This window comes from Streptopelia decaocto (assembly GCF_964273445.1).
Source record: "Streptopelia decaocto genome assembly, chromosome: 21".
In the NCBI taxonomy this organism is placed as follows: domain Eukaryota; kingdom Metazoa; phylum Chordata; class Aves; order Columbiformes; family Columbidae; genus Streptopelia; species Streptopelia decaocto.
This window is the reverse complement of record NC_138676.1, coordinates 2,075,524-2,103,287: the sequence shown is the minus strand read 5'-3', so window position 1 is coordinate 2,103,287 and position 27,764 is coordinate 2,075,524. Positions and strand designations below refer to the sequence as shown.

The 27,764-nt window shown below is 51.6% G+C and overlaps 5 protein-coding genes across 6 annotated transcripts; 2 read left to right on the top strand and 3 right to left on the bottom strand.

Annotated features, from left to right (window-relative positions):
* Window positions 1-1,727: 1,727 nt before the first annotated feature.
* Window positions 1,728-9,547, bottom strand: DCPS (decapping enzyme, scavenger). 2 transcript variants are annotated; one of them, XM_082070271.1, is made up of 6 exons: window positions 9,418-9,547; window positions 7,762-7,930; window positions 5,152-5,297; window positions 3,970-4,083; window positions 2,633-2,743; window positions 1,728-2,165 (listed from the first exon to the last, which is right to left on the bottom strand). In XM_082070271.1, the coding sequence occupies exons 1-6, from the start codon at window positions 9,505-9,507 to the stop codon at window positions 1,899-1,901; spliced, it is 897 nt and encodes a 298-aa protein (XP_081926397.1). In that variant the 5' UTR covers window positions 9,508-9,547; the 3' UTR covers window positions 1,728-1,898. The 2 variants fall into 2 exon arrangements, with proteins under 2 accessions (XP_081926397.1, XP_081926396.1); XM_082070270.1 differs by lacking the exon at window positions 9,418-9,547 and adding an exon at window positions 8,803-9,017.
* A 63-nt stretch (window positions 9,548-9,610) lies between these two features.
* On the bottom strand, window positions 9,611-13,202 carry TIRAP (TIR domain containing adaptor protein). The gene is made up of 5 exons (XM_082070272.1): window positions 12,920-13,202; window positions 11,246-11,319; window positions 10,742-10,781; window positions 9,860-10,426; window positions 9,611-9,749 (listed from the first exon to the last, which is right to left on the bottom strand). The coding sequence occupies exons 1-5, from the start codon at window positions 13,110-13,112 to the stop codon at window positions 9,706-9,708; spliced, it is 918 nt and encodes a 305-aa protein (XP_081926398.1). The 5' UTR covers window positions 13,113-13,202; the 3' UTR covers window positions 9,611-9,705.
* Window positions 13,197-18,585, top strand: FAM118B (family with sequence similarity 118 member B). The gene is made up of 9 exons (XM_082070269.1): window positions 13,197-13,283; window positions 13,640-13,674; window positions 15,240-15,317; window positions 16,146-16,398; window positions 16,600-16,827; window positions 17,332-17,460; window positions 17,649-17,934; window positions 18,124-18,177; window positions 18,256-18,585. The coding sequence occupies exons 3-9, from the start codon at window positions 15,247-15,249 to the stop codon at window positions 18,267-18,269; spliced, it is 1,035 nt and encodes a 344-aa protein (XP_081926395.1). The 5' UTR covers window positions 13,197-13,283; window positions 13,640-13,674; window positions 15,240-15,246; the 3' UTR covers window positions 18,270-18,585.
* Window positions 18,586-18,646: 61 nt separating this feature from the next.
* On the bottom strand, window positions 18,647-24,486 carry SRPRA (SRP receptor subunit alpha). Its single transcript, XM_082070268.1, has 14 exons — window positions 24,297-24,486; window positions 23,436-23,519; window positions 22,722-22,885; window positions 22,473-22,633; window positions 22,209-22,359; window positions 21,526-21,679; window positions 21,179-21,285; window positions 20,920-21,038; window positions 20,756-20,842; window positions 20,509-20,681; window positions 20,066-20,279; window positions 19,822-19,985; window positions 19,623-19,721; window positions 18,647-19,551 (listed from the first exon to the last, which is right to left on the bottom strand). Exons 1-14 carry the CDS (start codon window positions 24,420-24,422, stop codon window positions 19,423-19,425), a joined length of 1,932 nt encoding a protein of 643 aa, XP_081926394.1. The 5' UTR covers window positions 24,423-24,486; the 3' UTR covers window positions 18,647-19,422.
* A 151-nt stretch (window positions 24,487-24,637) lies between these two features.
* FOXRED1 (FAD dependent oxidoreductase domain containing 1) lies at window positions 24,638-27,743 on the top strand (the record flags this gene model as incomplete). The annotated part of the gene is made up of 10 exons (XM_082070465.1): window positions 24,638-24,828; window positions 25,335-25,576; window positions 25,676-25,786; window positions 25,876-25,994; window positions 26,083-26,177; window positions 26,398-26,499; window positions 26,604-26,656; window positions 26,742-26,878; window positions 27,102-27,231; window positions 27,387-27,743. Exons 1-10 carry the CDS (start codon window positions 24,666-24,668, stop codon window positions 27,741-27,743), a joined length of 1,509 nt encoding a protein of 502 aa, XP_081926591.1. The 5' UTR covers window positions 24,638-24,665.
* Window positions 27,744-27,764: the final 21 nt, after the last annotated feature.

Below are 27,764 nucleotides of genomic sequence, written 5' to 3'. Positions count from 1 at the left end.
GCTGAGCGGCGGGGGGGGGGGCGGCGGCGCCTGCGCACAGAGCGAGGGGAGGGACCACCATGGGACCACCCTCTGCCATTGTCACCCCCCTGCTATTGTCACCCCCCTGGTCCTGTCACCCCCCTGGCATTGCCATCCCCCACCCGGCCCCACCGCGGCGGTGACAAACGCGACGCTCCCGCTCAAATCACAGCGCCCTCCCCTGGGAATTTAACCCCCCCACGTTTTGGAATCAACTCGGGGGGCAAAGGGTCCCCCCCCAACAGGGGGTGTCATTGTCACCGAGTGTCACTGTCACCCCCGCACAGGGGCTCCGCTGAAAGGCTTGGCTTCAAATCCTCAATAATGGATATTTTTTAAAGAAAAGTAAATTTGGGGTATTACATTTTAAAAATCATCAATATTCAGCAACATTTTTAAACATCATTATTGGGTATTTTTTTAATTATCAATATTGGGTGAGGTGTTTTTTTTTTAAATCATGAATATTGGCTTTTTTTCTTTCTTAAAAACATCAATATTGGATATTTTTTAAAATCATCAATATTGGGGTTTTTTTTTTTTTTTAAATCATCAATATTGGGGTTGGTTTTTTTCCTTAAAATCACCAACATTTCGGGGGTTTTTTTTACAATTATCAGATATTTTATTTCTTAAAATCATCAATATGGGGTGTTTTCCTTCCTTAAAATCATCAGTATTGACTTATTTCCTTAAAATCATCACTATTGGGGTAATCATCATCGCTAATTATACTCATCACTAATGACTCCACCCAACCCGAATATTTCATTTAGACAAGGAGAAATTGACAGTTTGATTAATTCTGGGGAAAATTTGCAACAAAAATTCATTAAGACGCTTCAAAAATTCACAGCGACGAGCTCAACGCAGAGATATTAGGAAATTAAAGCGATATAATGGTTTAGAAGACGTGAAAAGGGCTTTTTGGACAGCTGGCGTGTGGAAGCTGTGCCGCTGCGGCGTCTGGCGCAGCCCTCGCAAAGTCTCCTTTCGAAAGAATTTGGGGTTTTTTTAATCAATTTTTCTTCTTTTCCAAAATATCTGAAGACCACGGAAGGTTCCGAGGTGCCCAACCACCTCCAGCTCCCAAATCTTGCTGCGAAACAAGGGGGAAAATTGCCCTAAAAAGATTCATCTTGGCTTTGTTACTGCAAAACCAGCCCTTTTTTGCAGAGAGGTGGCCGTGTTCAGCTGCGAGAAGGTATCAGAGAACTGCCTGACCTGAATATTAATTAATATTTATTAATCAGATGATGCGTTACCTTCCCATCGTGCCACCACTTGGGCAGAAAAACGAGACATTTTATTTATGTGGGGTTTATTTTTTTGAAACGAGAGCGCTGGGACGTGTTGCAAAACCTCGAGAAGTCCATAGTAGGGCGGGGCTGCTCTTTCCAACGAGCTCGTTTAAGCCAAATTATGACTAATTAGCCAAAAATCAGGCCCCTTTGACTAATGAGCCAAAAACCAAGCTGCAGGCGCAGTCACGTTGGCCTTTGTGAGGATTTGGGTTAGTAATTCTACTTATCTGCAGCAAGAAACCCTGGGAAAGCCACAATCCTACGCCTAGGAGTAAATTTGTAGGAAATAAGTGAATTTTCTGAGGACAGTGGGGGTTTTTTAAGCCTAGTCCTGGATTTAGGCTGAGTTTCAGGTCAAGAAGATTGAGGCGCTCACCACGCGTAATAAAAAGCGCAACACGACAGGGGTTAATCAATTTTTTAATTGATTTGAGCACAAGGAACAGGTTCCCCCGCACGCGTACAAAATCGGAGTTAAAAATATACAAATAAAGCGACGAAAGTTTGAAAAAAAAGGAAAATAGAAGGGGTTTTATTAAGAGTAAAAATCGATACAAAAGCACCCGCGGTGGCTCACGCTCTTCCCGCCTCTCGGAATTTGTGGAAGAGCGGCTCGTCGGCGCGGAGGGCGAAGGTCAAGGCACGTTTTTGGTAAAACGCCGGGTCGGCGGCGAGGTTGTCGATGACATCGGCCAGGAGATGGGCCCGCTCGACGCCGCTGCCCGGCGCCTCGTAGCCCAGCGCCGTGAAATGCACGTGCAGGTGATAGTAGGAGGGTTGGTAATGCAGGTACACGCGCAGACGGGAGGCGGCGATGCCAAAACGCTTCGTTATGGCCTCCTAAAGAGAGAAGAAACCAAACATGAGAGAGAAAACCAAGCGGGGCGGGCATGGGGAAGCGCAGGGACGGACAGACCTTGCGGCGGACGGAAAATTTCTGCATCCTCGGCGAGTTTTTTTTCCCTTCCGCGCTTATCGCTTCGGCAACTTAGAGCGATCCTGTTACCGGGTAGTGTAATTAAAGCTAAAAACGGCGGTGGTGAAGTCCAGCGCGCTGGGTCGGGCGGCGACTCGATGCGATATGATCCCCTGACTATCTCGTTAATTAATCTCTGCTTTCCCCGGCGCGATTACTTTCCGAATTTCCGAAAGAGGGTGGAAAAAACCCATCGGTCGGTAAAAACCATCAAGGGGAAGAACATTATCGACACGAGGAGCCCCGAAACGCCTTGAATTTGGCACGAGAGATCAGGCTGTATCGTCACCTCTCGGAGAAGCGCAGCAGGCGGGACCGGCCTCACGCTTACCTCGCCTTCTCGTGAAATGTTCCTGAGCAGCGGGAGGTGCTCGCCCGTGAGATCCCGAAGTGATTTGAGGTCTCGGCGGCGAACGAGGGCGATCAGGTAGAGATCGTCCAGCTGCAGAGAGACGGGACGGTGACAAAAGTGACGAGAAAAAGAGCAGACGGAGGAATCAACGCTTTAGATCTGATGCCAACCGCGGCTTTCTGGGCTGCCTGTTAAATGTTAAACCCAGTATGAACCTCCCAGGACAAAATAAAGACAAACGCACCACACCTGGAAGTGTAATTTTTAGATAAACTGGGGTTTGGGCAAGAATAAGCCACAGAGATGAGCTTCACCCCGACTGATAAACAGCAAGATGACAAATATTTCCCCCACTTTAAAGGCAAATCCATCCGTCAGCTCTTTTCTACAGTCGATTTTCCCCGAGTCAAAAAGCTTCCTCTGTTTCCTCTGCACAAAGAGCCGGTCACACCGGTTCTATAAATAATGATTTTCGAGGTTTAATGGGTTGCCGGCCAACCCCGGTGCAGTAAAATAAGGTGATTCGGCAGCTCGCAGCCAGATTTGGCATCTCCCGAAGCGCTGACCAAATTCAATGTTTAACAAGTTGTAGGGTTGGGGATAATTACACTTCAAAACAAATTAAAATAAAACTAAAAATCACTATCTGCTTCAGCTAAGTTAGTGGCTTTCTAAAAATATAAATGCTCTTTAGATCTTTGAGAAACACAACTGGATATTTGAAAACAGGTTTTTGTCCCAAAAGAAGAGAAATCTTACAATTTAAACACTCCCTGACCATAATGGGAATACAACAGGGAAATACATCAAGGAAAAACCCCAAATTTTTAGCCCATTCACCTGCAATTCTGCCACAAGTCGCAAAGCTCAGTTCTAGCGAGCGAGGATTTACAGCAAGGCTTTGCTGATCCTTCCTGTCCAGGAACCTCTCAAGAAAAGGGAGCCCAAGGAAATAATTTAGGATTAACAGTCCGAGCTTAACAAAATTGGCATTTCAACAAGCAGCCACTCCCATGAGGGATTAAGCAGCTGCTTCTAAGCTCAGCAGGAGCAAATATACAGCTGGGTTCAGGTTCAACCCCATCATGACAAGATTTGGGCTGATACAGAGAAGAGAAAGTGAAGCTAATTAATAAATCACACCTGTTTTGTGGTGTCTGCAATTAGGCCCTGGCAACATCACTGCTTAACGACAGCGTGAACAGGAAGGACTCAAATGTAATTATTGTGCTCTTAGCAGCACCAAAGTGGACGTTTCCTCTGGATTAGCATCCCACAAGCAGCATCTCTTCAAATATCAAGAGGAGCAAACAAACCTGGTTTTGATTCCACTTAAAATCTGGAACTAGAACGAAGCCGTCGCAAGGATCTGGGTTTTCATGGACGATCCGATCGGCCTCGGCTTTCTTCTCCAGGATATTATACACCCACTGAAAGAGAAAGACATGATTCATAAACCATCAGAGGAAAAGAAAAACAAAACCTCAGGCATAGCAAGCCCAAGCTCATGGATTAGTGCGTGTTCACTGCTAGTAAAATATAAAAACAAAAAATAAAGAGATAGTTTAGCCCAGCATAGAAACACAACAAAACACACTTGATGCTCTAAGTTTAAGTTGAGCTTAAGTGCTGGACTAGCAAAGGAGCCCCCAGTCAGGTCTCTAGAAGATAAGGCAGCAGAAAACAGGCAGAAACCATTTTGAAACTTCACTTGACACTCAAACTGGGGAACTCTGGCAAGTGTTTAATTAATCTCATCAAAACTCAGAATCATTGTGCACTGATCCGAATAAACCCTTAGGGACCAACCAACCTCTCCTCCATTGATCTTGCATTTTTTGCTTAAATTTCTGTTTTTTCCTCCTAGAAACGGCATCTTAGAGCAGATTAGACCCTCGCGGTGATTTTTGGAAAGCATGGCACACGATCGCTGTGCTCCGCGACCCCAGCAGCAAAGCGGGGCAGGAAACTCCACAGGAAATCAGAGTTTGTCTTTTGGGCTTTTATTTTATAATTCCTGCTCTTTTCAGACAAGCCAAAGTTTAAACCCTCATGCGACGGGCGGCTCATCAGCTGATGGCTCTCGCCGTTTCCAGCGAGGAAAACGCATGTCCAGAGCGAAGCACCACAATAAAACCATTATCCCGAAAGAATCCGCGCTTCGCATCCTCCGGCAGAAAACAGAGACGCCTCTGTAGTCCCCCGATATTTCTGTTACGCTTCACATTTCCCCTTCCACTTGTTTAAAAGCAGTTAAAGACAAAAACCAGCATTAACAAATCACGGAGGTCAAGGACTGGCTGTGCCGGCTGCAGACGCTCGCCAGGAATGTTTCCATGGACAAAAATCTGATTTTAGGGGGTTTATTTTGAACGGATAGCCTCAGCAACCCCAGGATTTGTTTTATTCCTCCTTCTGCACGGGCTGCCGTGAATCATTTCCTACAGATTTGTGTTCCTTTGGGCTCTAAAAAAGCCAATCTTGGAAGAAAACCGCACCTGAACGCTGAAGCTCTGGGACTGGATAAAAGGCAGCGTGATTTGGGTATAATCCTCCCAGGTTTCACGGACGAGGTGCACGTCTTGCCGGAGATATTTCTGGATATGTTTCTCCGTAGCTGGGAACACCACCGTGGTTTTGATCTCTAGAAAATAAACATTATTGACTTAGTTATCACCATGGACAAAAGCCGTGTCCTTCAGTCTCAAGGTCAAGGGCACAGGGATGGATTCGGCACAGAAATGGGTTAAAACAGCACAAAACGAGCCAAGGGAAGAGGTTTGGGTGATTCCCCCTGCACTAGAAAGCAAATAAAGAGCAATCAGCTGTTTAATTTAGCAAAAAAAAAAAAAGCAATCCCTGTTTATCCTTGAGATTAAAAAGCTTCTTCGCTGTGGAATTTCTGTGGCGTTAGACAAGACGCAAACACACACGTCGTGGACTTGGCAGCATCGAGTCTGCCCCGCGACAGTGAAAAAGGGCGAAAATATCCCCCTTTTGGTCAAAATTAACGTGTGATACAGAGCCTGACGCAACTCCCAGCACAGCGGCAGCGCCGCTGCCTTCCCAGCTGCACTAAAACTTAACGCAGGAAGGAGAAAAACCCCACGTGGCTTTCATTTAAGTTTTCTGGTTGTGTTTTTTTTTAAGGCCGGCGCTGCACAAGCTGGGAGACTCTGCCTTTCCATCCCCGCCAAACCCGGCTTAATGAAATCCACAGGAAAATATTGGTCATGCGAAATACGAAAACCGCAAAGGCTGATTCCCACCGTGTGCATGTTCAAACAGGGTTGTTTTCCAGGACTCAACTGGCACTTGTAGCAGGGTGATGTAACAGCAAAGAAAAAACAGTATTAAAAAAAATAAAGACAAGTCTGTAGCTTCTCAAAAAAGCAGCAAAAGAGAGAAAACCAAAAGACAAGCTCGGGTTGAGCAGCAACAAAACTTCTCCCTTCTCCTGCTCTAAATGAGCGCAAAAAAACAACATGACACAAGAAACAAAAATCAAAACACCAGCTCAGTTTGGGGAATGTATGGAAAAGAAGGGCTGAAGGAAACTGTTGCCAAGAGGAGAGGAAAAAACACGTTATAACAGAGCGGTGGTTTTTATCTCTGTGTAAATCAGAGTTTTCTTCTCCGGGAGATGAACCAACCTCCTCAGCCCAGCTCCACACTGCCTAAAACCAGCCGGATCTTTGGGCTGGAAAAGGCAGAGCTATGTCTCATGTCCCCCAGGACTGAATATTTTCCTTCCACGCTTTCCCATTTCTCCCACAATTTGAAGAGACAGAGCTGGAGCATCTCCCAGTTTGCTCATTTTGAGATGTTTTCAATAAGCTTCAGGCTGTGGCGCAGGGAGATGCTTCCTGATAAAAGCCCTAGAATTACACCGGTGTGGCAAAACATGACATCCCGCCACTGCTTTTTGCTGGAAATGGCTAAATCCCCTCGCTAGATGGGCGCGGAGCCGGAGGTTATGGGGAGAAAATGTAGGTTGAACCATCTGGGCCTTGAAATCAAGCAGGAAAATCTTTGCCCACACTCGCTCAACGTCCAGGGATTTCTCAGAAGTCCTGACATCGTTTGCAGCCTTACACGAAAGTTCTCCTCCTTCGTTTGAGGTTTATGAGGCGCATTCCTCGCGTCGGCTCCTTCCTCGAGCTGTGATTCAGCTCGAAAAAAGGCAATTTCCTTCCCGTCCTGATGCACAGGAGCCAGTCCCGCTGCCTACCAGCCATTTTAAAATTCATCTCAAAAGAAGCTTCAGCAGAAGGAAGTCGGAGGCTTTTTCTGCATTCAACTTACAAGGGGAACAGCACAAACACTGATCCAAAAGCACAGCAGGTTTGGTGAAACAAAAAACGCGGCCGGACTAAACCCGCCACACAAAGGCACATCGAACATCCCGAAAATTTAGTTCGAGTTTGAATTCTAAATTTCAAAATTTAATTCACATGACTTCTTACTTCAGGCTGTCGCTCTGATTAATTTTGACCGTTCAACCTGTTCGGCCGTAATTGCATTTAGAGAACATCGATGCGTAATTAATCGCTGCACTCAGGGAATTTAAACACAGAGCAAATTGCAGGACACCTTTTCTACCGTGACAAGAACCTGTCTCGTGGGATGAAGTTCTCCAACCTCGTCACACGTGGTTTTTAATTGTGTTTAGAACGTACAGATGCATGACATCAGCAGGGAGAGGCACTAGGGTTACCACAGTTTAAATCCCTTCGGCAAACACGGTACTTGTACATCATTGACAGGTAATATCGGGCAACAAAAATACAACCACAAAACATGACACCCTGGATGAGAAAAAGCTGACGTGTGCGCTCTGCAGAGATAGTTTTTAAAGTAAACCTTACGGGAACAAATAATATCTTAATGAGATTAACTGATATTGGTGAAAAAAGAAAACAGAAGGAAATATTTCAGATGCCCAAGCCCTTTAAATCACAGCACAGATGACCGCAAATAAGTGACGGCTGTTAAACAGCGGCCAAAAAGGGGTGAAATGAGGCATCGTCACCGCGCTGGCCCCTCTGGAGCCCCAGGAAGGTGACAACCAGCACCCCAACCCTTCTCGGACACCAAAAAGCGCTCACCGCTCAGCTCCGGGGGAGGGTAGAGGTGGTAGGTGCTGTAAATGTCGTTGCACATTTGCAGCTCCAGCTTTACATGTTTCTTCAGCAGGTCTGAGAGCTTCTCCTCCTGGAATGGGGTCTTTTCCAGGATGATCACGGCATCTGTGCCCTCGCCAGAGGGGCCGGTCGCCTGGAATAAGAACAGAAAAAGCCGTCAATAAACATAAATCCAGCGCTGGATGGAGAATTCAAGGCTGACACCTCACCCAGGAACCACAGCAGACACCTCACAGCCCCTTAATTCCTTGGGACAAAAGCCCCTCCCACACAGCCACCAAAAATAAAGGAGGCGCAGCAGGAATCTGCTCCAACAGGTGGTTTTTGGGGGGAACCACGGGATGAGGACGACATCTCAAGCCCATTTACACCTCCCCAGATGCTCCCACATCACCAGCGTCACCTCAGGTACTCAGGAGGTAATGCGAGGACACATAGAAGCCACTGACCGGGTGGTCGGAGGGTCAGGGTACAAATTTAAGCCATTTCAGGGCAGGAAGGAGGAGCCACAACTTTAAAAATTTATTACAAATTTCCTTTTACAGCACATGATTGACATGCCCATCCCTATTTTCAGCCAAAGAGTTAGCATCTTGCTTGCAATTCAATGCCAATTTACCCACCGAGCACGAAAAACGCGCTCACAGGGTCAAAAGCATCAGTTATACTAATAAGAAGTAATAAAATTAGGCTTAAAATACAGTTTCTGGCTCTGAGCATCCGCCTCCTGCCTGCTCCCCCGGCCAGATTTGGGCAGAGCTGGGCGGGAAAAGTGACTCCGGGGTCACGCTTTGGTGGATAAAGAGGCGCTAGGCCGGGTTCTCCGGGAGGAAACTGGGTGGGTGACAAACGGGTGACAGGGGAGGGACCGGGAGAGCCCCCGGCTGCGCCATGTGGCTCCCGGGGGCGTGGCCTGTTGGCAGGGGGCGTGGCCTCTCCCTCAGCGTGTGTGGGGGGGTGGAAAATGGCGTCGGGCCCACCCGGTTCTCCCGTGCCCGCCGGTACCTCCCCGTGCAGGAACACGGCTTTATCCCGCGCCGACTCCCGCAGCACCCGCCGCAGCCGCAGCTCCGCCAGCGGGAATGGAGCGGCGGCGGCGGCCCCGTCGTGAGGGGCGGCCCCGGATTTTTCATCCTCCTCCTCCTCCCGCCTCTTCTTCGGCCGCGGGCCCTCCGCCATGGCGCCCCCTCCCTACGTGCACTGCGCCTGCGCGGCGCCGCCGAGCGACACAGGAGGGAGCGGCGCCGCGAGAAGGAGGCGCCCCCTTGTGGCGTGGCGGTGCCGCGTGTGCCCTGTGTCCCCACCACCGCGAGTCACTTTTGAATGCAGAATTTTGGGGGACAACCCCCCCAAAAAGCCAAAAAACTGCCTCCGCACACAAAAGCGGATCCGACACGCGCCTCAGGGATCACCCCACACACCATCTGGGGTCACTGACCCCCCAGGTTCCTTCCAGACCCACAGAAAACAGATTAAAATAAACCCAAAAATGTAAAATTTCTGCATTTTTAGTCCAAACAAACACGTGCAAAGACACTGCCATGTCAGCTTAGCGGGAGTCTGACCCCCCCCAAGACTACTCCTTGCCTCCATAAGAAGCTTTGAAGCCCCCAGACCCACCCGATGTTGGAGCTTAGTGTTGTGTGAGGAGCAGCAGGGACATCCCTGTCCCCACCCAGGGAGTTGTGGCCACCGGGACGGTGACACCATCACCGGGACACGGCACCTCCGCCTTGTTGTCTGCAAAACGTTGTGTGGTGATCTCTCTGTCTTCGCTTCCCAGGTCGAGGACAAAGTGGAACCAGAGGTCTGTCAGGACGTGGTGACATCCAGATGACACGGTGACATCCAGATGTGACGGTGACATCTCTGACACACCCATGGGGACACCCCGTCCCGCTTCTGACCCTATTCCATCCTGCTGATGGAGCTCCGGCACAGCTCCTGGAGGTCTGCAGAAGAAAGAAACAAGCCATATTAGCAACCAATTAATTCAAAAGCCGACTACTTAAATAAACGTATAGAATTCAAGCCCTGGTGTGACATTTTTGGGGACACTCACAGCGCAGCACAGTGTCCCTGATCCGCTGGAAGCCGCTTTCCTTCAGCGCCATGTAGATGTAGTAGAGGTTGCGCAGCTCCTTGGGATAATCCCGCCGATCCACATCCTTCAGCACCGGGATGGCGCGGCCGTTGGCTGCCGGCGCCTCGGCCAGCGCCTGGTGCATCTGGTAGCGGCACCACGGGTCCCCCAGGAACCCCGGCGTGATCAGCATCACCCACGTGTGACTATTTTGCACAGCGTCGCACAGTTCCGTCACCACCGCGCTCCCCGGCGCAGCATCACGCGGCTGGAGGAAGCAGCGGAAGCTTTCGGGTTGTCCCTCCAGGTAGGACACGAGTTCCAACACCAGCTCCAGGTCCCCGGCGCTGTGACAGATGCAAACATCGTAGCTCTTGGCCCAGCGCGCGCTGCCCGCTGCACTGATGTCCGGGACAGGGGATGGACGGATGGACCGGGGTGAGGAAGCAGGGCTCCGGGAGGAGGAGGAGGAAGGGGGAGATGAAGAAGAGCGGGTGCTCTCCGCTGAGCTGGGCTTAGGTTTGTGTAGGAGCCGCCTAAACCAGCCTGCGGGGTTGGAGAGGTTGCAGTGAGATTTGGAGAGGCCATGGTAAGATTTGGGTGGGCTCATCACGCCCCCTGGGGTCCCCCCAAGGGGTTTGTGTGACATCTTCAGATGTCACCGTCACCCCAAAAAGACACACCAGCCCCTAAAACCCACCTGACACCCCTGGGCAGCCTCACATTTGGGAGGGGACACGGGAGAAATGGGGATGCAGGTGGCGAAAAAGGAGACATGGGGGCAGAAAAGGAGATGCAAGGGAAGGGAGAGAGCCAGAGGGTTTGTCCCCCCCGACACACAACGTCAGAGCCCCCACTCACCAGCCATAATGGGCAGCCAATCGCTGGCACGAAACCGCTCCTGCAGCACAACAAAAAGGATAATTAATTACATTAGGAGAGTGGGAACCACCCCAAGGGGGTCTCAACCCCAGGACCCTAGCGGGTGACACCGCAGGGACATGCAGTGCCAGGGCATTTGCCCCAAGAGCGGAATTTTCAGCAAATTTTCCCTAAATTCACCGGGAAGGACACGCACCTGCAGCCGAAAGCCAACGGCTGGGAAAGAGCCTCATTCCCGGCGGCGGGGAAAGGATCCTGCGGAGGCGACAAATGGGGATCGACTGGCAGTTCTGGGGCACCCGGACCTTTCTCTAGGGGCACCTTCTGAAATAAAACCACCCCCAAGTCACACTAAAGCTTTTCCCTGTGGCAAAATGCCAGCAAGACCCCAGCACACTCGCAGAAACCGCGCTCACCGCCGCTTAGTCATAACAAAAAGCTTGAGCAGGATAAATTGGGAGGGGAAATTTGGGGGATGCCTACCCAGGGTGCAAGATTTGGGCAGCGGGACACATCAGCTCTGGGGTTCGGCGAGGAGGAAAATCTTCCGGGAGCGCCTAGGAGAGATAAGATGCAGCACGTTCACTCTGAAGCCTAATGTGATCACGGCGAACGGCACAGCTGAGCCATTCTTCCAGCTTCCCCATCCGGGAGCGGTTCCCGAGCCGGCCCCCCCTCCTACATCCGCCGTCACCAGCTCAGCGTCACCACGCCCGGCCCTTGCCGGCATGCCCGGGCCCGAGTCCCTCCCTTGTTTTATAACCACACGCCGACGGGTCCATCTCTGCTAATTTTAGGCGTTAAACTTATCAAATAAAGTGATTTTTTTTCCCCTATTTTTTCACAGCCATGCTGCACAGCTCCATCCACTGGTTTCGGAAAAGCCTCCGGCTGCTCAACAACCAGGCACTGCTGGTGGCAGCCACCAATTGCCATCATTTCTGTCCCCTCCTCATCCTCAAACCCTCCGGCCTCCCTGCCAGCACCAATGCTCAGCACTGCCTCCTCGAGTCCCCGTGGGATTTGGACCAGAGGCTGCAGGACGTGAGCTCCAGGTGAGTCACGAGGGAGGTTGGGAGGCCTCTCAGGCGATTTGGGGGGGGGGGGTCTTGAGGGGGTTTGGGGGCTCTCAAGGAGATTTGAGAGCTCTTGAGGGCTCTCAAGGGGGTCTCAGGAGGATTTGGGGGGGGGCTCTTGCAGGAGTTTGTGGGGTTAAAGCAGATTTGAGGGGGCTCGAGCGGGTTTGGGGGCTCTTGATGGGGTCTCAAGGGGATTTGGGGGGGCTGAAGCAGATTGGGAGGGTCTCAAGGGGGCCTCAGGGGGATTTAGGGGGGGTCATGAGGAGGTTTGGGGACTCTAAAGGGGATTTGGAAGGGTCTCAAGAGGATTTGGGGCGTCTCAGGGGACTTTGAGTCCCCCCCATCCCAAACCACAACCCCAGTGTGTGCTTCCAATCCAGGCCTGGGTGTGCGGGTTTGAAAAGCCAGAGGCTCTGCCCAGTCACCTTCTTCTCCTCCAGGCACCCAGCAGGAGCCACCATCCAGCCCTAAATCGCAAAGCGCGAAAGATCGAGCAGCGCTGAGCCCCCTGGGGTCCAGCACCGCTTGTTGTGTTCTGACTCTCCTTCAGTTAATCCCCTCCCCAATCTCATCCAGGGATGGACGATTTTGCCGCTGCCGCTGTCCCAAAACTCAGCTCCATATACCTGGAAATCAGCTCAATACACCTGGAAACCCCCAAACTGCCGTAACCCTGAGGCACAAACCCCTTGAGCGACATCCCCGCTGCATCCACCTCCGCCTTGGCTACAAAAGAATCGTTATTAAAAGGAAGAGGATAATTAAGAAAGCACAGCTGGATTCGCAACCCACCATGTTGAAATCCCCCGGCGGCACGAGAGTGTTTCAGTTAAACTCATCGTGGGCAAGCCTGCGGTGTATTCGATTGCCTCTGAATATTAGGCAATGGGCTGAGTACAAGGCAAGGGGACAAAATAGGGCTAATTTGTCTCTAAATACACCCACCATCAATACAAAGTGACACACGGATACCCGGAGAGCCAGAGAACAGCTTCTCCTCCTCCACACGGAGTTGCAGAGTCCAAGCACCGTTCTTAGCACCTCACAGGCTGGGAGACACCACTGCACAGATACAAACCTGAGCAGAGAGGCAGCTCGAGGGACGAACTCGAGAAAATAAGGCCCCTGAGGCCCCTCGAAAAGGACGGTCCGGGCTTTGGGCCCCTCACAGCACAGCCTGACAGGCGGCACCACACGAACCTCCCGCCCCGCGCCGACGCCGCAACTGCACTGCGCATGCGCACGCTGCCTTTTATAGCAGCGCGAAGCATCGCGAGAATAGTGCCGGACTCCCGCGCGCGCGCTCTTCGTCGCAACCAGCCAATGAGAGGGCGGGGCGGAAAGGGGAGCGAGCCAATCCCATCCCGCCGCCCGGCGCTAGGGGCGGGGCGAGGCGCGGCGGCCGGGCGTCTCCTCGTGGGGCCGGGCGCGCTGGGCGCCAGGTGCGTGCGGCGCGGGGCGGGGGCGCCGTCGCCATGGCGATGGAGGACTGGGGAGGGGGGGAGGCGGTTGCTATGGCGACGGCGAGACGCGGCCGCCATGACCGGGAGGCGCGAAGGCCGCGGTGGTCGGCGGGGGCTCCGTCCCCTCTGTGGGGCTGCCCGAGGGACGAGGGGGTGGGGGGTGAGCCCGAGGAGGGCGAGGGGCCCGGGCGGGCGGCCGCGTTATGGCGGCGAGGGGCGGTGGGGGCCTAGTCCCACCTCGGCTCTGTGAGCCCCCTCGGCACCGTCACCCTCTTAAAAAAAAATCTTGGGCGTTTTCCCACATAAAAAGGAGCCTGTTCTTTATTTTCCCTCAGGTTTAGCGTGAGAGGGGACACGGCGGAGGGGAAGGGTAAGTCCTGGAGGCTCCGCTGCAAGTCTGTGGGGGTACAGACCCCATATCCAGGCTTCATTTTATCATTTCTTCTTGTTTCTCATGAAGCTGCTGGGAGTCCAAAGATCAGGAAGAACCTCAGCGTCAAATAAAACGCCTCTGATGTGTTTTAACTCGTGGATCTTGTGTTCATACTGTCAGCACGCACAGGAGCCACATTTGGGTTTCCTCACCCGTTGAATCGCTGAGGTTTTGGCCTTTTTAGGACAATTTTGATGTCGCCTGCTCCAATTACGGTTCCCACATGGAAGGATAAAGCTTGGGAATCGGCCAGGGTGGCTCATTAACGTCCTTTTGGATTCTTCTCACTGAAACATAGTGGATTTTAAACTATAATATTTGTCTTATCCCAGCATCTTAAAACCACTTAATTTAAAAGGGAGATGTGAATTACGGCCTCGCTGGTGGCTGTTCTCAGCGCTCCAAGCTAAAAGTAATTGATGAGCAATTAATTTGTGCTTTCTTCTTTATTTATTTCCTGGGATGTTCCTGCAGGGTGAGGTCTGACGTTGACTGAGCAGCATAACTTGTTCTGTGGGGTTTTTAAGAATGATTTATCTGCATATTATATATATATATATTATAAGTATCCACCCAAGCGTGAACCTCAGCAAGAATTTGGCATATCCTTTATTTTGGCCTTTGGTTTTAGCTGCGATACTTCGTATTTTGAGTGTTTTTGCAGCCCGACGTGTCTTCCTTATGTTACATACAAAATAATTGTCATTAAGAGAAATAAGCACATTTTTAAAGACATAAACCAACTAGATATTATTTCTGAGGTTGTTTCTATTTTGGCAATCTGTATTAAATAGAAATGAAGGTTGCAGTTCATGACACTAGACAACTGTTTCTTGGTAACTGTCATTTCAAAAGCTCATTTATTTTTGTCCTCAGTTCAAAATTACTTTTGAAATGTCCTTAATGCTTTAGAGCATTTAGAGAATTGAATCGATGGCTCCTTTTCTGCCATTTAAAGCAAAACGGGAGCAGTTCTCAGCAGGTGAACAAGCCCGTGTGGTGTTTTATGTATAAACAGGTTGGATATTTGACACTTAGCTGATAATTCGCAACCTAAAACTAATATAACTTGCTTCCTTTTTTAATTTTTATTTCTGAGAGAACCATGTTTACCCCCAAATCTCCTATATTTTAAACCTTGAAAGAGTTTTTTGGACATAAACTTTGGTTTCTGCGCACTTTAAGGTCACATTGGGCTGGATGATCATCTCATCCCCAGGGAATTAAATTCTCTGGGTGGCTTTTTGTAGCCAAGAAAAAGCCTTTATTACGTGGAGCAGTTAAGGAAGGGGATGAGAGTCCCGGGGGCAAAGTTCAGAATGAAAGAAAAGCGCCATTTTCAACCCAAAGGTGACCTCACCGAGATAATAAAAGCTGGTGAAAAAGCTGGCTCGACAAAAACCTGTGGGCTGTTCCACGTTGTGTTGCATATATATAATATAAACTATATATATATATATACACATACACAGACTTAGCTTGTGGTGATTTATCTCCTACAGAAACTGGATGGCGTCTACGCGCAGCCTGGGGAAAGAATCACTGCTGGAAGATGGAATGCCGCCTGCAAAAAAGCCCAGGTTAATTTAATTATCCTCCAATTAATTTCTCCTAATAAGCGCTGCTTCTGTAAACCCCGTGTCGTTCTTTAGAGAGACGTTACGGAGAAGCCCTGTCATTGGTATTTTCCCGCGTGGAATAAAGGCTCTAACACCCAAAACACGCTTTTATTTGTGCAACCGTTATGCACAATGGGTTTTACTGCTCTGTCTCCCTGGTTTAGGTGGGTGTTAAGCCCAGCTCAGGTCCTGCCCAGGCTTAAGGTCACGTTGGTTGCGATGGTTGGACAGCAGTTTTGTGGCAAATAATTTTCTGCATGGAAGGGCTAAATATCTCAATTTTGGAGGCTCCCCATACTAATAAATTGGTCATAATAATATTAATAATAAAGTGGTTGTAATGATAATAATAATTAATTGGTCTTTTTATAATTCTTCAAGCAGCAACTTGGAGAATTGCTAATTTGGGCCGTATTGACGCTTCATCCCCTCCAGGCTGGGCTCAGAAATTAAGGCACCGTCATTACAAACAAGCCACTAATTCACCTAGCAAGTCATCTCCCACTAATCTGATTTATTTATAAGTTCTCATTTTGGATTTCAGTCCCTGGTTGTGTTTTTATACAAGCTCATTAGCACAAATATGAATGGATTCTTTGCGTGCGAAGCCTGCAGTCCCAAATTTAAACCCATTTATCACAGCGAGGACCTTAAAAAAAGGGTTAACTTGTCTTTTTTTGCACACAGGGACAGCAAAACTCCATCTGCGCGGTGTTGCTTTCAAATATAAAAAACCCCTCTTTTTCACAAAATTCTTTGTATCTGGGCTTCCAAAACTTGGCCTTGCAGGAAGCTCTTGCCAAGCCTCAAAACTAAGAAGCCCCAAGAACTCGTCTTGGTGATCGGGACAGGGATCAGCGCCGCGGTTGCTCCCCACGTCCCAGCATTGAAATCGTGGAAGGGTTTGATCCAGGCGCTCCTGGACGCCGCCGTCGACTTCGATCTGCTGGAGGACGAAGAGAGCAAATGCTTCCAAAAGTGTCTCCATGAAGACAAGAACTTGGTGCACGTCGCCCATGACCTTATCCAGAAGCTGTCGCCGGTGAGTTCATGGTTGTTCGCCTGGAAATATTCAGTCCGTGCCTCCAAGTTTTCAAAAAGAGCCAAATTTGGTTCTCCAGTGTGCCCCAATCTCCAAAACTTGCTCTGTCTTTGAGAAATATTTGCGTAGTTTTTCATCAAGTTTGCCACAAAACTTGATGAAAAAGCCGCCGACTCTGATCTGAATCTCTCCCCTCCTCAGCGCACGAGCAACGTTCGCTCCACCTTTTTCAAAGACTGTTTGTATGAGGTGTTTGACGACCTGGAATCGAAAATGGAAGATTCCGGGAAGCAGCTGCTTCAGTCCGTGCTGGATCTGATGGAAAACGGGGCTCTGGTGTTAACAACCAACTTCGACAACCTGCTGGAGCTGTACGCAGCGCACCAGGGCAAGCACCTGGAGTCTCTTGACCTGACTGATGAAAAGAAGGTGAAATATGATGATTTTTTAAAATCAGAGCTGTTTGTTGTGATTTAATTGCCGCAAGACAGACTTGCCATCTTCCCGTCGCGCGTTTTACCAGCGGAGAGCATCCCATCCTTATCTTCACTCATTAAACACACGCGATTTGTGGTCTCTGGGCATTCCGACTCACTTCTGCGCTTCGTGTTTCCTGCGCGACCTCAATCTAAGTATTTAGAGCCTTACAAATAAGCATTTTAATTATTGCAAGCTTAAACGAGCTGAGGGCCGCAGGAGGAAACAGAGAGCAAACTGTGGCTTTTAGAAGAAAAGGTTGAGCTCCCTTGGAGCTTCTCAGAGCCTCGAGGGGCCAAGAAATAAACCTTTTTAAGCTTGAGAAATGTGTCAAGATTAAATTTAGAGAGTTTTCCTCCTTTTTCCACCGAGTCTGGTGTGCTGATTTGTCGTTGACCCAAACGCCGCCGTGGAATGTTTTAATTTGAGGTGGTTTTGGTTGTTCATTTGGCGCAGGTGCTGGAGTGGGCACAAGAGAAGAGGAAACTGAGCGTCCTGCACATCCACGGCGTTTACACCAACCCCGGCGGCATCGTCCTGCACCCAGCCGGCTACCAGAACGTGCTGCGCAACACCGAGGTGATGGTGAGACCTCCCTCTTCTCTTCTATACAGCGCGTCTTTACATCTCCTGCTGCCTCCTTAAGCGGGTGTAGACTAAGCCGAGTTTAAGCGTGACTCTAATTTCATGAAGTGGCCAAGGAGGGGCGATTCGATTCTCTAGGCAAAATATAAGCTTTGCCGTGATTAAGGAGCTCTTTCCCTTTTTTAAAGCGGGCGATTCAGAAGCTGTACGAGAATAAATCCTTCCTGTTCTTGGGCTGCGGTTGGACTGTGGACGACACCACGTTCCAGGCGCTGTTTCTAGAGGCGGTGAAGCACAAATCCGACCTGGAGCATTTCATGCTGGTGCGCAGGGGGGACGTGGACGAGTTTAAAAAGCTGCGCGAGAACATGCTGGACAAAGGGATTAAAGTTATTTCCTACGGAGACGAATACGCCGATTTGCCTGAGTATTTTGAGAGGCTGGCGGGCGAGATAGCCACGCGCGGACCACCAGGTATGTCCGCCTCGTTTATTTGGAAAACCAAAAGCTTTAATGTAAAATCGCACTAAAATCATAAAAATGAGGTAAAAGAAGCAGGTTTGCCAGCCAGCGTGCGTTCCAAGGGTAAAACCCACCTGGGAGAACGTGGCTGTTGGCGCAGGGTTGATTTTCCACCCAGCCGCACTCTCTGCTCTCTCCTAGGCCAGCCTAAGGAGGGACAACAGCTCAACGGCTCTGCTGCTGCCCAAATCAAAGGTAAAATTCATCCCAACCCCTTTTTATCCAGCCATTTTGCAGCCGCTCGGGCTTTGCGGAGCCTTTTCCTTCCTGCAGGACGCAGCGCTTGAACACCGGGACCTGAGATGCAGCCAGCGACTCCCTAGGACAGGCCTAAGCCAGAGGCCTGCGCGGTTTAAGCCTGGTCTAGGGGAAGAGGCACAAAACGGACATTTAACATTGCGATTGTCTTTTTAATCATGTTTGCGTGTGCTGGGGGAGTACAGGCTCCTCTAATTTCATACTTAGTGCTTTTATATTCTGTACTTCCCATTAAAAGCATAAAACTTGAATTTTTTTTTCTTTTTTAACTGAAAGCTCTAGTTTTCTAGTCTTTCTACTGTATTTTGTACATTGAAGCTTCTATTAAAACCCCATTCACTTCAAGTTTTTGGCTGGCGCGTAATTTGCACCTCACACCCGCCCGGAGGCAAATTTTCTACACGGAGAACAAAATCTTGAAGTTTATTTCTTTTTTTATATATATATATATATATATAAATTATGTCTCTTTAGCAGACAGCATTCGATTTATTGCACTAGAGCACACCTGCGATACAAGAGCTACAAGACATCGTCGGAAGAGGTTTGTATTATTCCGCGTAGACCGGGAGCAAGAGGCACTCGAGGGGGCGGGAAAGCAGCAAGCAGCCACCGCTATCTTCCAAAATTAATGCATTTTTTGCCTTTTTTCCCTAGCAAACACCACCAAGGAGACACAATTAGCACTATCGGACCAAGATCTTCCGCTCCCGGTGTCCAGGTACCGCACTCCAGCGTCCCGGTGACGACAAACCGGGGAGACGTTTAAGGCAACTTGAGCGTTTTCCCATCTCCAGCCCAGCCCTGTTGTTCTTTTTGGTTTATCAGCTTCGGTGGAGCTGCCACAGTAACAGCAAAAAGTCGCTCATCTCCTCCCTAAATTGGTCTAAAAACCCAAAGCAGGTCAAAAAAAAAGCCTTTAAACTCCCCAAAAGCACGAACAATACAAAGCTCCGGCCTCAGCTTCCCCGCGAGGGAGCCTGTGTCACTTAAAACACAACAAAGGAACCCGGGGAAAGGGTTTTTTTGCTGGATAAAAGGGGTTTTTATCCAAAAAAAAACCCCACCCCTTGCGCCCATATCCCTTCATTTGTTCAGCACTACAGGGGAAAGACTAAAGCATTTTCTTCTCGGACATCTGCGAAGAGAAATTTGGTGGTTTTTTAAATTGTGTTTCTTTTTTTAGGCCTTCATGAGCGCGGCGACCACGGCCTTGGCGTTAAGGCTGCGCAGGTCGCAGTACGTCTGCCCGGTGCCGACGAAAACGATGGGTTTGCTCGTGATGTAGGTCATGGAGATGGCAGCGCCCACCTGCCAAGGGATAACGAGCATCATTAGGCCGCGAAATAACGAGCTCAGAGGTGTCTGGGCGACGTCCTTACCTTGTCGTCAATGGTGTCGAACTTGGTGAGGACAATCCCATCAATGAGCCGCGGTGTCTGCGCCATGGAGTGATCAGCCAAGGCTTTGTTGAACTTGACCTAGAAGAAGCGAGAAGAGACGAAAAAATGTATTTTTGGTGGCCAAATCTCCACGAAAACGGATAAAATTTGAGGTTTTTGCTCAAACTTGGGCACCCACCAGCTGATCCACGGCCTCATTGCCCACCAGCGCTTCCCCAACAAACAGCACCAAGTCGGGTGCGTTGACGGCGATGAGTTTGGCCAACGCCGTCATCAAGGGCGCGTTGTCCTGCATGCGGCCCGCCGTGTCCACCAGCACCACGTCGAAACCCTGATTCCGCGCTGGCCGGGCAAAAAGACACCATCAAACACTATTTTCTCCCCAAAACACCGTTTCCCACTGCCGTTTCTCCCCAAAATACCGTAGGAAATGGCCTCCATGGCGATGCCGGCGGCGTCTTTGCCGTAGCCTTTCTCGTAGAGCTGCACCATGGTCCTCCCGCCGTGGCTCTCCGGGGGGTGCAGCGCGTTGAGCCGGCGCGTGTGGGTGCGCAGCTGCTCCACCGCGCCCGCCCGGAACGTGTCGCAGGCGGCGATCAGGACGCTGAAACCGTTCTCGATCAGCCAGAACGAGATCTGGGGGCAGTTAATAGATTGTTAAATAATGGAGATGGCACATTTCTGGCTTTTTTTAAATAGTCAAAGTAAAAAGGTTTTATCAGGACGTAGGAACCTGTACAGTTTCTATTTGAGGTTTAACACCTTTTAATCCTATTGCAGATGATTAAAATAAGATGCTACTTGCTAAGGTGTCACAAGAGGGAGAAGAATTGTCCCCCCGCTCCCCGAGAGGCCCGTGTCCCACCTTGGCCAGGTTGGTGGACTTGCCGACACCGTTGACGCCACAGAACGTCACCACGTAAGGCCGGCGCTGCCGCTGGGCGTCCAGGACGTCGCGCAGGACATCCACACGGCGCTGGGGCTGCAGGATCTGCACCAGGGCCTCCTGCAGCGCCTGCTTCACCGTCGACGTCACCGCTGGGGACGAAAAAATAACGTGTCACACCTCGGGGACACTCCCGAACCTCAAAACCAGGAGCGCGGGGACTTACTGGTGAACGTTCCCATCACTTTCCCTTCCAGTTTCTTCGCGACCGACTCACAGAGCTGCACCGCGATCTCGGCCGCCACGTTTTTCGCTTTGAGGTAGAGAAAGGAAAGTCAGCGATGTTGGGATCCCCGCAAAACGAGACCGTTGTCCCACCCGCACACGTACCGATCAAATGATCCTTCATCTTCTCCAGCACGGGGTCCATGTCCTCCCTGGTCAAGCTCTTGGAACCCACCAGCCCTTTCAGCATCCCAAACATTCCCCCCAAGCCGCCTTTCTTCGCGCTGCAGAAAAAACATGAAGTTTGAGGACCAAATCACATAAAACCCGTGAGAAAAAGCCACCGTGCAGGTGACAAACACGCCAATTTGTCCCCAGTCACGTTAGCGGTCAGACTGGAAGACACATTACGGGAGCCTCTCACCTGGTTTTCGAAGGGTTCGGAACAATTTTCTCCTCTTCAGTTTCATCATCGCTCTCGTACTCCAGGTCGTACAGGCGGCCGGGCTCCCGGTTTCGATCCCCCAGGGCCTGTGAAAGGAGAAAAATGCACCACTCACCCTCATCAGGAGTTATCGCAGAAATCTTTGCCACAGGGGGTTGACCCCATCTAGAAAATATCCTATTTTTGCAAAAACTTATGCTTTAAGGAGCAGCTGAGTGCTGCAAATTGGCATTTTTTAGAACTTTCTCAGCCAACCGCAGACACTCGGCTGATCCCCAAAATGATCTTTTAGCACAAACACAACGCCCCAAATTGTGTTTTCTTACCGTATCGGGGTCAAATTCCTCCACGGGACCAGGCTCAGCGCTGCCGTTAGTCGCGGAGTTGCTGTAATCGAGGACTTTGGCGTTGGAGTTCCCCAAGTCCCACACTCGGGGCTTCTTCCCCTTCTCCTTCTGCGCCTCCGGCTTTGGAGATTTGCTGGAAACAAGAGCAAAAAAAACCCCATTTTGTTCAGTCAGGGAAGCAACAGCAATCGTTTCCTTAGAAAGGGTGAAAACTAAATGCCTGGTTACCCAAAACCACAAAAATTAAGCCTGGTTCAATCAGGGAAGCAGCAGCAACCGTTTCCTTAAAAGGTGTGAAAATTACAAGGCTGGATTAACCAAAAGGCCGAAATTAAGGCTAAACCTGGCTGATATAGTCAGGGAAGCGGCAGTTATAATTTCCTTAAAATGTGTGAAAATTAAATACCTGGCTTATCCAAAACCAACGAAATTAAGCCTGATTCAGTCAGGGAAGCAGCAGCAATTGTTTCCTTAGCAAGTGCAAAAATTAAAAGCCCGGATTAACCAAAAAAGCCAAACTTAAGGCTAAACCTGAGTGATTCTTTCTCCAGAATTAATTGATCTGAATTTTGACCCTGTATCTGACTGGTTTTACCTCAAACCAGGCCCCACTCTTGGGGAAACCAGGCCCAGCAAAGCCAGGCCTAACTCCCTGGGCTCACCTGGCTCTCTCTCCGGCTTTCATGTGTCTCTTGAAGAACTCTTCCCGGTTTTTCTGCAGGATTTCATCCTTGCTCAGCTCCTCCCTGTCCCCGGCACCCGGGAGCTGCTTCTCACCCGCTGGTGCTTTCCCCGGCACCGCAACTTCTGTTGCTGATGGAATAAAATCCCAAGAGAAACTCAGAGCAGCGTTTGTGCCTCACAAAACCACCCCAAAATCCAAACATTTATCCCCCCTCATCCCAATCTCACCCCCGCCAGCTGACCTTCTTTTTTAGAACCTTTGTTCTTTTTAGGTTTGACTTTTTCCTTTGGCTTCTCCCCTCGTGTTTCAATCATACACTTGATGGTCTTCTGGGATTTGAGTGACTGTTCAAACGTCTTCATGGCCACAGGAGCGCGGGTTTTGCTGCTCTCCTCGGCCTCCCTGCGGCGAGGCGGCTCGTTAGCCCCAATTTCACCTCTCCCCACCCATCCCCAATTAGAAATGAAATTAAAAAAGCAATTTCCGCTACCGGAGGAGGCGCGTGAAGTCGTCTTTAAAATCAAAAGTGCCATTTAGAAGGGCCAAGGTGCCTTTTTGCTGGAATTCATTGCGATATTTGTCTCGGAATTCCTTGTGGACGTCGTCTATCAACTTGTCGACGTAGGTGAGCGTCAGGATCTTCTGAAAGCCCACCTGTAAAATTAAAATAAATCAGGTAATTTAATCAAAGGAAGTGAAAATATCACCATTGAGCCAAAATTCTTTAATTTCAGCAGGTTTCACGCTACGTTCTTTACTCTGACGCCCCAATTTTTTAGTAATAGAAGGAAAAAAATATGACACAGATTAAACGGCACCACCAAGAAAATTATTTGATGGTTTCACAACAACAAAACCACAAAGCAAAAAGCCACAAAACCTTCGGCTGATTTTTAGGTACAGAACAAAATTTGTGCGGATTGAGAGATCGGGGACGCTGAAGAGGGAAAGTGTTAAAATATTGTATAAAGCCATGAAAATGACACATTTCTGGGCTTTTTTTCAATAGGTTTGGGTCAAAGTGAAATAAGTTTTATTAGGATGTCTCAGCCTGCACAGCTTCTGCTTGAGGTTTAATGAGTTTTAATCCTATCGCAGATGATTAATAAAAATCTCACGCCTTGGGGAAGCTACTAAATGGATTTTTCCACGCAAACCACACCTAGATACCCCTTTTTGGGGGGGTTTGGGAGGAGTCGCTTACCACAAACACCAGTTCGAACTGGTTGTCCAGTTTATACTTGAGCATGAGGGCTTCATGGGTGAAGGAGTTGCTGCCACCGCGCTCCTGGGGAGGATGGGGGGGAAAGCCATTAAAAAAGGGGGGTCGGCAACGAGGAGACTCCCCCCATTGTCACTGTCACCCCCTAAAAAATCATCCAACCCAACCCCAGGGGTTGGGGGTCCCATCTTTGCTCCCCAAAATGGGTCATTTGCACCCCGCTCACCTACATAAATGGTCTCACCCGTGTCCCTGCCTTTCCCCAAAATGGGTCAGTTTCCCTCCCTCCCACAGCTAAATGGTCCTGCCCATGTCTCCCCCCCTCCCCAAAATGGGTCATGTGCCCCCCCCCCATAAATGGTCCTGCCCATATCTCCTCTCCCCCCTCCCCCCCAAAATGGATCAGTTACCCTCCCCAGCCAAGGTAAATGGTCCTGCCCATGTCTCCCCTCTCCCCAAAATGGGTCATTTGCCCCTCCCCACATAAATGGTCCTGGCAATATCGCCTCCCACCCCCTCAAAATGGATCAGTTACCCTCCCCAGCCAAGGTAAATGGTCCTGCCCATGTCTCCCCTCTCCCCAAAATGGGTCATTTGCCCCTCCCCACATAAATGGTCCTGGCAATATCGCCTCCCACCCCCTCAAAATGGATCAGTTACCCTCCCCAGCCAAGGTAAATGGTCCTGCCCGTGTTTCCCAACCCTTCCCCCCATGGCGGGTGATCCCGTGGGCCCCCCCCACCCCAAGGAGTTGGTCCCGGCCGCGTCTCCCCCCCGCCTCAGGCCGATGGTTCGGCGGAACCGCCTCCCCCTCCCGGGCGGCCCGGCGAGCCCGGCGCGGACCTGCAGCAGCACGGAGCGGATGAGCGCATTAACGGGGGCGGTGGCGGCCGCGGCGGGGCCCCGCACCCCCTGGAAGCACCAGAGGACGAGCCCGCCTTTGCTGAAGATGGTGAAAAAGTCGAGCATGGCGGCGGCGGTGCCGGCCCCGGCTCCCCGCACACGTCGCACTGCCCGCCGCACTTCCGCTTCCGCCGCTTCCGCCGCCTTTCCCATTGGCTGGAAGGACGGGAAAGGGCGGGAGGGCGGCAGGCCAATGGCGGGACGGGCCGTGTGAAGGGGCGTGGTGAAGGTGGTGTGGTTTGGGGCGTGGTTTAGCGTTATTGGCGTGAGTTTAGGGGCGTGTCTTTCTGGGGGGCGGGGCCAGCCGTCATGCTGCGCTGGGGGCGCGCTTTTCGCCCTCCGAGCCGGGGGGAGCCCCCGGGGGGGATCCCAGGAAGGTCCGCAAGGTGTCCGGGGGGTGTCCCGGTCCCGGGACATGCTCCGGGCCGCCTCCTGCGCACCGCGGCCCCGCTGCGCTCCGACTTCTTCCGCGGTGAGAGCCGGGGGGTGAGGGTCATGGGCACCAGGGGCGGTCAGTGGGGATTGGGGGGGTCCCGAGGGGAATGGGGGGTCAATGGGGTTAGGGGGCGGAGGAAGGAGGGGATGGGGGGTCAATGGCGTTTGGGGGGGTGGGGAGGAAGGAGGGGATGGGGGAGTCCCGAAGGGGCTTGGGGGGATGCAGGGGACTCAGGGAAATTGGGGGGGGGGGGGGTATGGGGAGGGCCAGAGGGGAGTAGGGGGGGTTCAGGGGGGACTTTAGGGTGGCGGTCCCAGGGGACTAGGCGGGGTTCAGGAGGGACTGGGAGGGATTCTGGGGGGTCACGGGGAATCCCTGGGTGGGATGCTGAGGGTCCTGGGGGTGGTCCTGGGGGGTCCCAGAGAGTTCTGGGGTGTCCTGGGGGGTGTCCCTGGGGGAGTCCTGGGGGGTCCCAGAGTGTTCTTAGGGGGTTGTCCATCTATGCCCCCCCAACCTTGTCACCCCCCCAACATCCCCCCCAGACCTTGGCCAGACCCTGGGCCACATGGGCCGGACCCTGAAATCCCAACTCCCGCCATTACGAGGCGGAGAGGGGGGTTGGAACCCTTCGGGGACCCCCCTGCAACGTCCCCCCATCCCCGAAGAAGCCGACGTGGTGGTGGTCGGCGGGGGGGTCCTGGGCTGGGCCACCGCGTTTTGGCTGAAGGCGCTGGAGGGGCGGCAGCACGGCATGAGGGTGCTGCTGGTGGAGCGGGACCCCACGGTGAGACCCACCCCACCACCCCCCTGGGGGTCACAACCTTGGGAAACCCCCCCCCCCTTTAATTAACGCTCTAATTCGGGGGGGGGGGGTGGTCTCCAGTATTCCCAGGCTTCCACCGTCCTGGCAGCGGGGGGAATCCGGCAGCAGTTTTCCCTCCCGGAAAACATCCAAATGTCACGATTTTCTGCTAAATTTCTGCGCAACATCAATGTACGTCGGGTTAATTTTCTTGGGGGGTTGATGTTTAATTTTGGGGGGGGTCCAGCCCCCTTTATTTTAGCCCCCACTCCCACTTCTAGGAGCACCTGGGGGTCCCCAACGAACCCCCCATCGACATCCAGTTCCAGCCCTCGGGGTACCTGTTCCTCGCCTCTCCGGATGGTGCTGAGAAGCTCGAAGCCACCGTCCAGCTCCAAAGGTTGGGGACACACAACAACCCCCCCTGACATTTTGGTTTTTGAGTGGGGGGGGCGGACACATTTTAATCCCCCTTTTGCTGTCCCCAGGGATGAGGGGGTACAGGTGGCCCTGCTGTCCCCCACCCAGCTGAAGGAGCGATTCCCCTGGATGGACACGCAGGACGTGGCCGTGGCCTCCTATGGTATGGGGGGGGGGAGGGGGCGGAAACACACATAAGGACCCCCGCCCCCAAAAAAAAAACGCACAAAAATTCCCCCCAAAACTTCCCCTCATCCCCATCCTCACTTTATTTAGGAAAGGAGGTCCAGCCCCCTGAAATTTAGAACTTCATTTGGGGGGAGGAGGGGGGGGGGTCCTGCTGCATTGGGCCCCCCGCCCCCCCAAGTGTTTTCCCCCCCCAGGTTTGGAAGACGAAGGCTGGTTTGACCCCTGGACCCTCCTCAGCGCATTCCGCCGCAAAGCTGTGTCCCTGGGGGTGCTCAGCTGCACCGGGGAGGTGCGAGGTGAGAAATTTTGGGGGGGGGGACACACGACACGCGACACGCAATGACCCCTCCCCTCAAGAAAATTAAAACCAATAAACGTTATAATAGTAACAATACGGCAGGTTTTGTCACCTCGCCGCGGGACGGCGACACCACGCGCATCAAATACGTCCACGTGAGTGCGTTTTCCCCCCGCTGGTGCGGGTCCCCATGGGGGTGTGTGACCCGCCCCCCCCAATTTGCTCTGTCCCCCCCCACAGATCCACATGCGGGACAGCCGGGAGTACCAGCCCGTGGCTTGTGCCATTGTGGTGAATGCGGCCGGCGCGTGGGCCGGGGAGCTGCTGCGCATGGGGGGGCTCCCAGGGCCCCCCCTCCCCATCCAGCCCCGAAAAAGGTGATTTGGGGGGTGGGGAATGACATCCTGATGTCACCTCATGGTGGGGTTTTTTGGGTGGGGACACCCTGGTACCCACAATCCTTCCATCCTCTGGGTGGGGTAAAGCCTTTGGTCCTTTTTTTTGAGGATAAGGGGTGAACCCCTTGGTCTTTACTAACCCCCACACCCTATTTATTTATTCCCCCCCCTTAACTTGGTTTTGGGGGTGGGGGGAGTCCAGGTACATTTTCTCTTGGCACTGCCCCGACGGCCCCGGATTTTCCTGCCCTTTCCTCATCGATACGACCGGTGCCTATTTCCGCCGCGACGGCATCGCCGGCAACTACTTGGGGGGCATGAGCCCCCCCGAGGTGAGCCCTGGGAAATTGAAATCAAATGCGAAATTTTAACACTAGAATTTTGGAAACTTCAGAATTTTGGAAACTTTAGAATTTTGGAAACTTTGGGGAATGAAAATTTAGAGTTTTGAAATGTTGAAGTTCTGAACTGTTGAATTTTGGGGCAGGAAGACGAGCCGGATCCGAGCGATTTGTCCGTGGATTATGAGTTTTTCCAGGACCGCGTGTGGCCGCTGTTGGCGCAGAGGGTCCCAGCGTTCGCGTCGCTGCGCCGGGGGGGATCCTGGGGGGGTTATTACGATTTTAATACTTTTGATCAAAACGGGGTGGTGGGCCCCCACCCCAAAGTTGAGAATTTGTTCATCCTGGCGGGGTTCAGCGGGCACGGGCTGCAACACGCGCCGGCAGCGGGGAGGGCGCTGGGGGAGCTGCTGGTGCAGGGGGGTTATAAGAGTTTGGACCTGAGAAGGTTGGGGTGGGGGCGGCTGGAGGCGGGGGAGCGGCTGGAGGAGGCGGTGGTGTAGAGGGGAAACTGAGGCATGGAT

Excerpts from the sequence above, each read along its gene's own strand:
- DCPS (XM_082070270.1), bottom strand. The coding sequence starts at position 8,976 with ATGGCGGAGGGCCCGCGGCCGAAGAAGAGGCGGGAGGAGGAGGAGGAT. Across the intron at positions 5,298-7,761 it reads CCCTCCCCCGGAGCTGAGCG|AGATCAAAACCACGGTGGTG; the intron begins GTGAGCGCTTTT and ends TTTATTTTCTAG. Across the intron at positions 4,084-5,151 it reads CCCAGAGCTTCAGCGTTCAG|TGGGTGTATAATATCCTGGA; the intron begins GTGCGGTTTTCT and ends TTTCTCTTTCAG.
- TIRAP (XM_082070272.1), bottom strand. The coding sequence starts at position 13,112 with ATGCTTCGCGCTGCTATAAAAGGCAGCGTGCGCATGCGCAGTGCAGTT. Across the intron at positions 10,782-11,245 it reads GCCCAAATCTTGCACCCTGG|GAGCGGTTTCGTGCCAGCGA; the intron begins GTAGGCATCCCC and ends GTTGTGCTGCAG. Across the intron at positions 9,750-9,859 it reads CAGGGACACTGTGCTGCGCT|ACCTCCAGGAGCTGTGCCGG; the intron begins GTGAGTGTCCCC and ends TTTCTTCTGCAG.
- FAM118B (XM_082070269.1), top strand. The coding sequence starts at position 15,247 with ATGGCGTCTACGCGCAGCCTGGGGAAAGAATCACTGCTGGAAGATGGA. Across the intron at positions 16,399-16,599 it reads TTATCCAGAAGCTGTCGCCG|CGCACGAGCAACGTTCGCTC; the intron begins GTGAGTTCATGG and ends TCCCCTCCTCAG. Across the intron at positions 16,828-17,331 it reads ACCTGACTGATGAAAAGAAG|GTGCTGGAGTGGGCACAAGA; the intron begins GTGAAATATGAT and ends CATTTGGCGCAG.
- SRPRA (XM_082070268.1), bottom strand. The coding sequence starts at position 24,422 with ATGCTCGACTTTTTCACCATCTTCAGCAAAGGCGGGCTCGTCCTCTGG. Across the intron at positions 21,680-22,208 it reads AAAGCCGGAGAGAGAGCCAG|CAAATCTCCAAAGCCGGAGG; the intron begins GTGAGCCCAGGG and ends TCTTGTTTCCAG. Across the intron at positions 19,552-19,622 it reads TCGACACCATTGACGACAAG|GTGGGCGCTGCCATCTCCAT; the intron begins GTAAGGACGTCG and ends ATCCCTTGGCAG.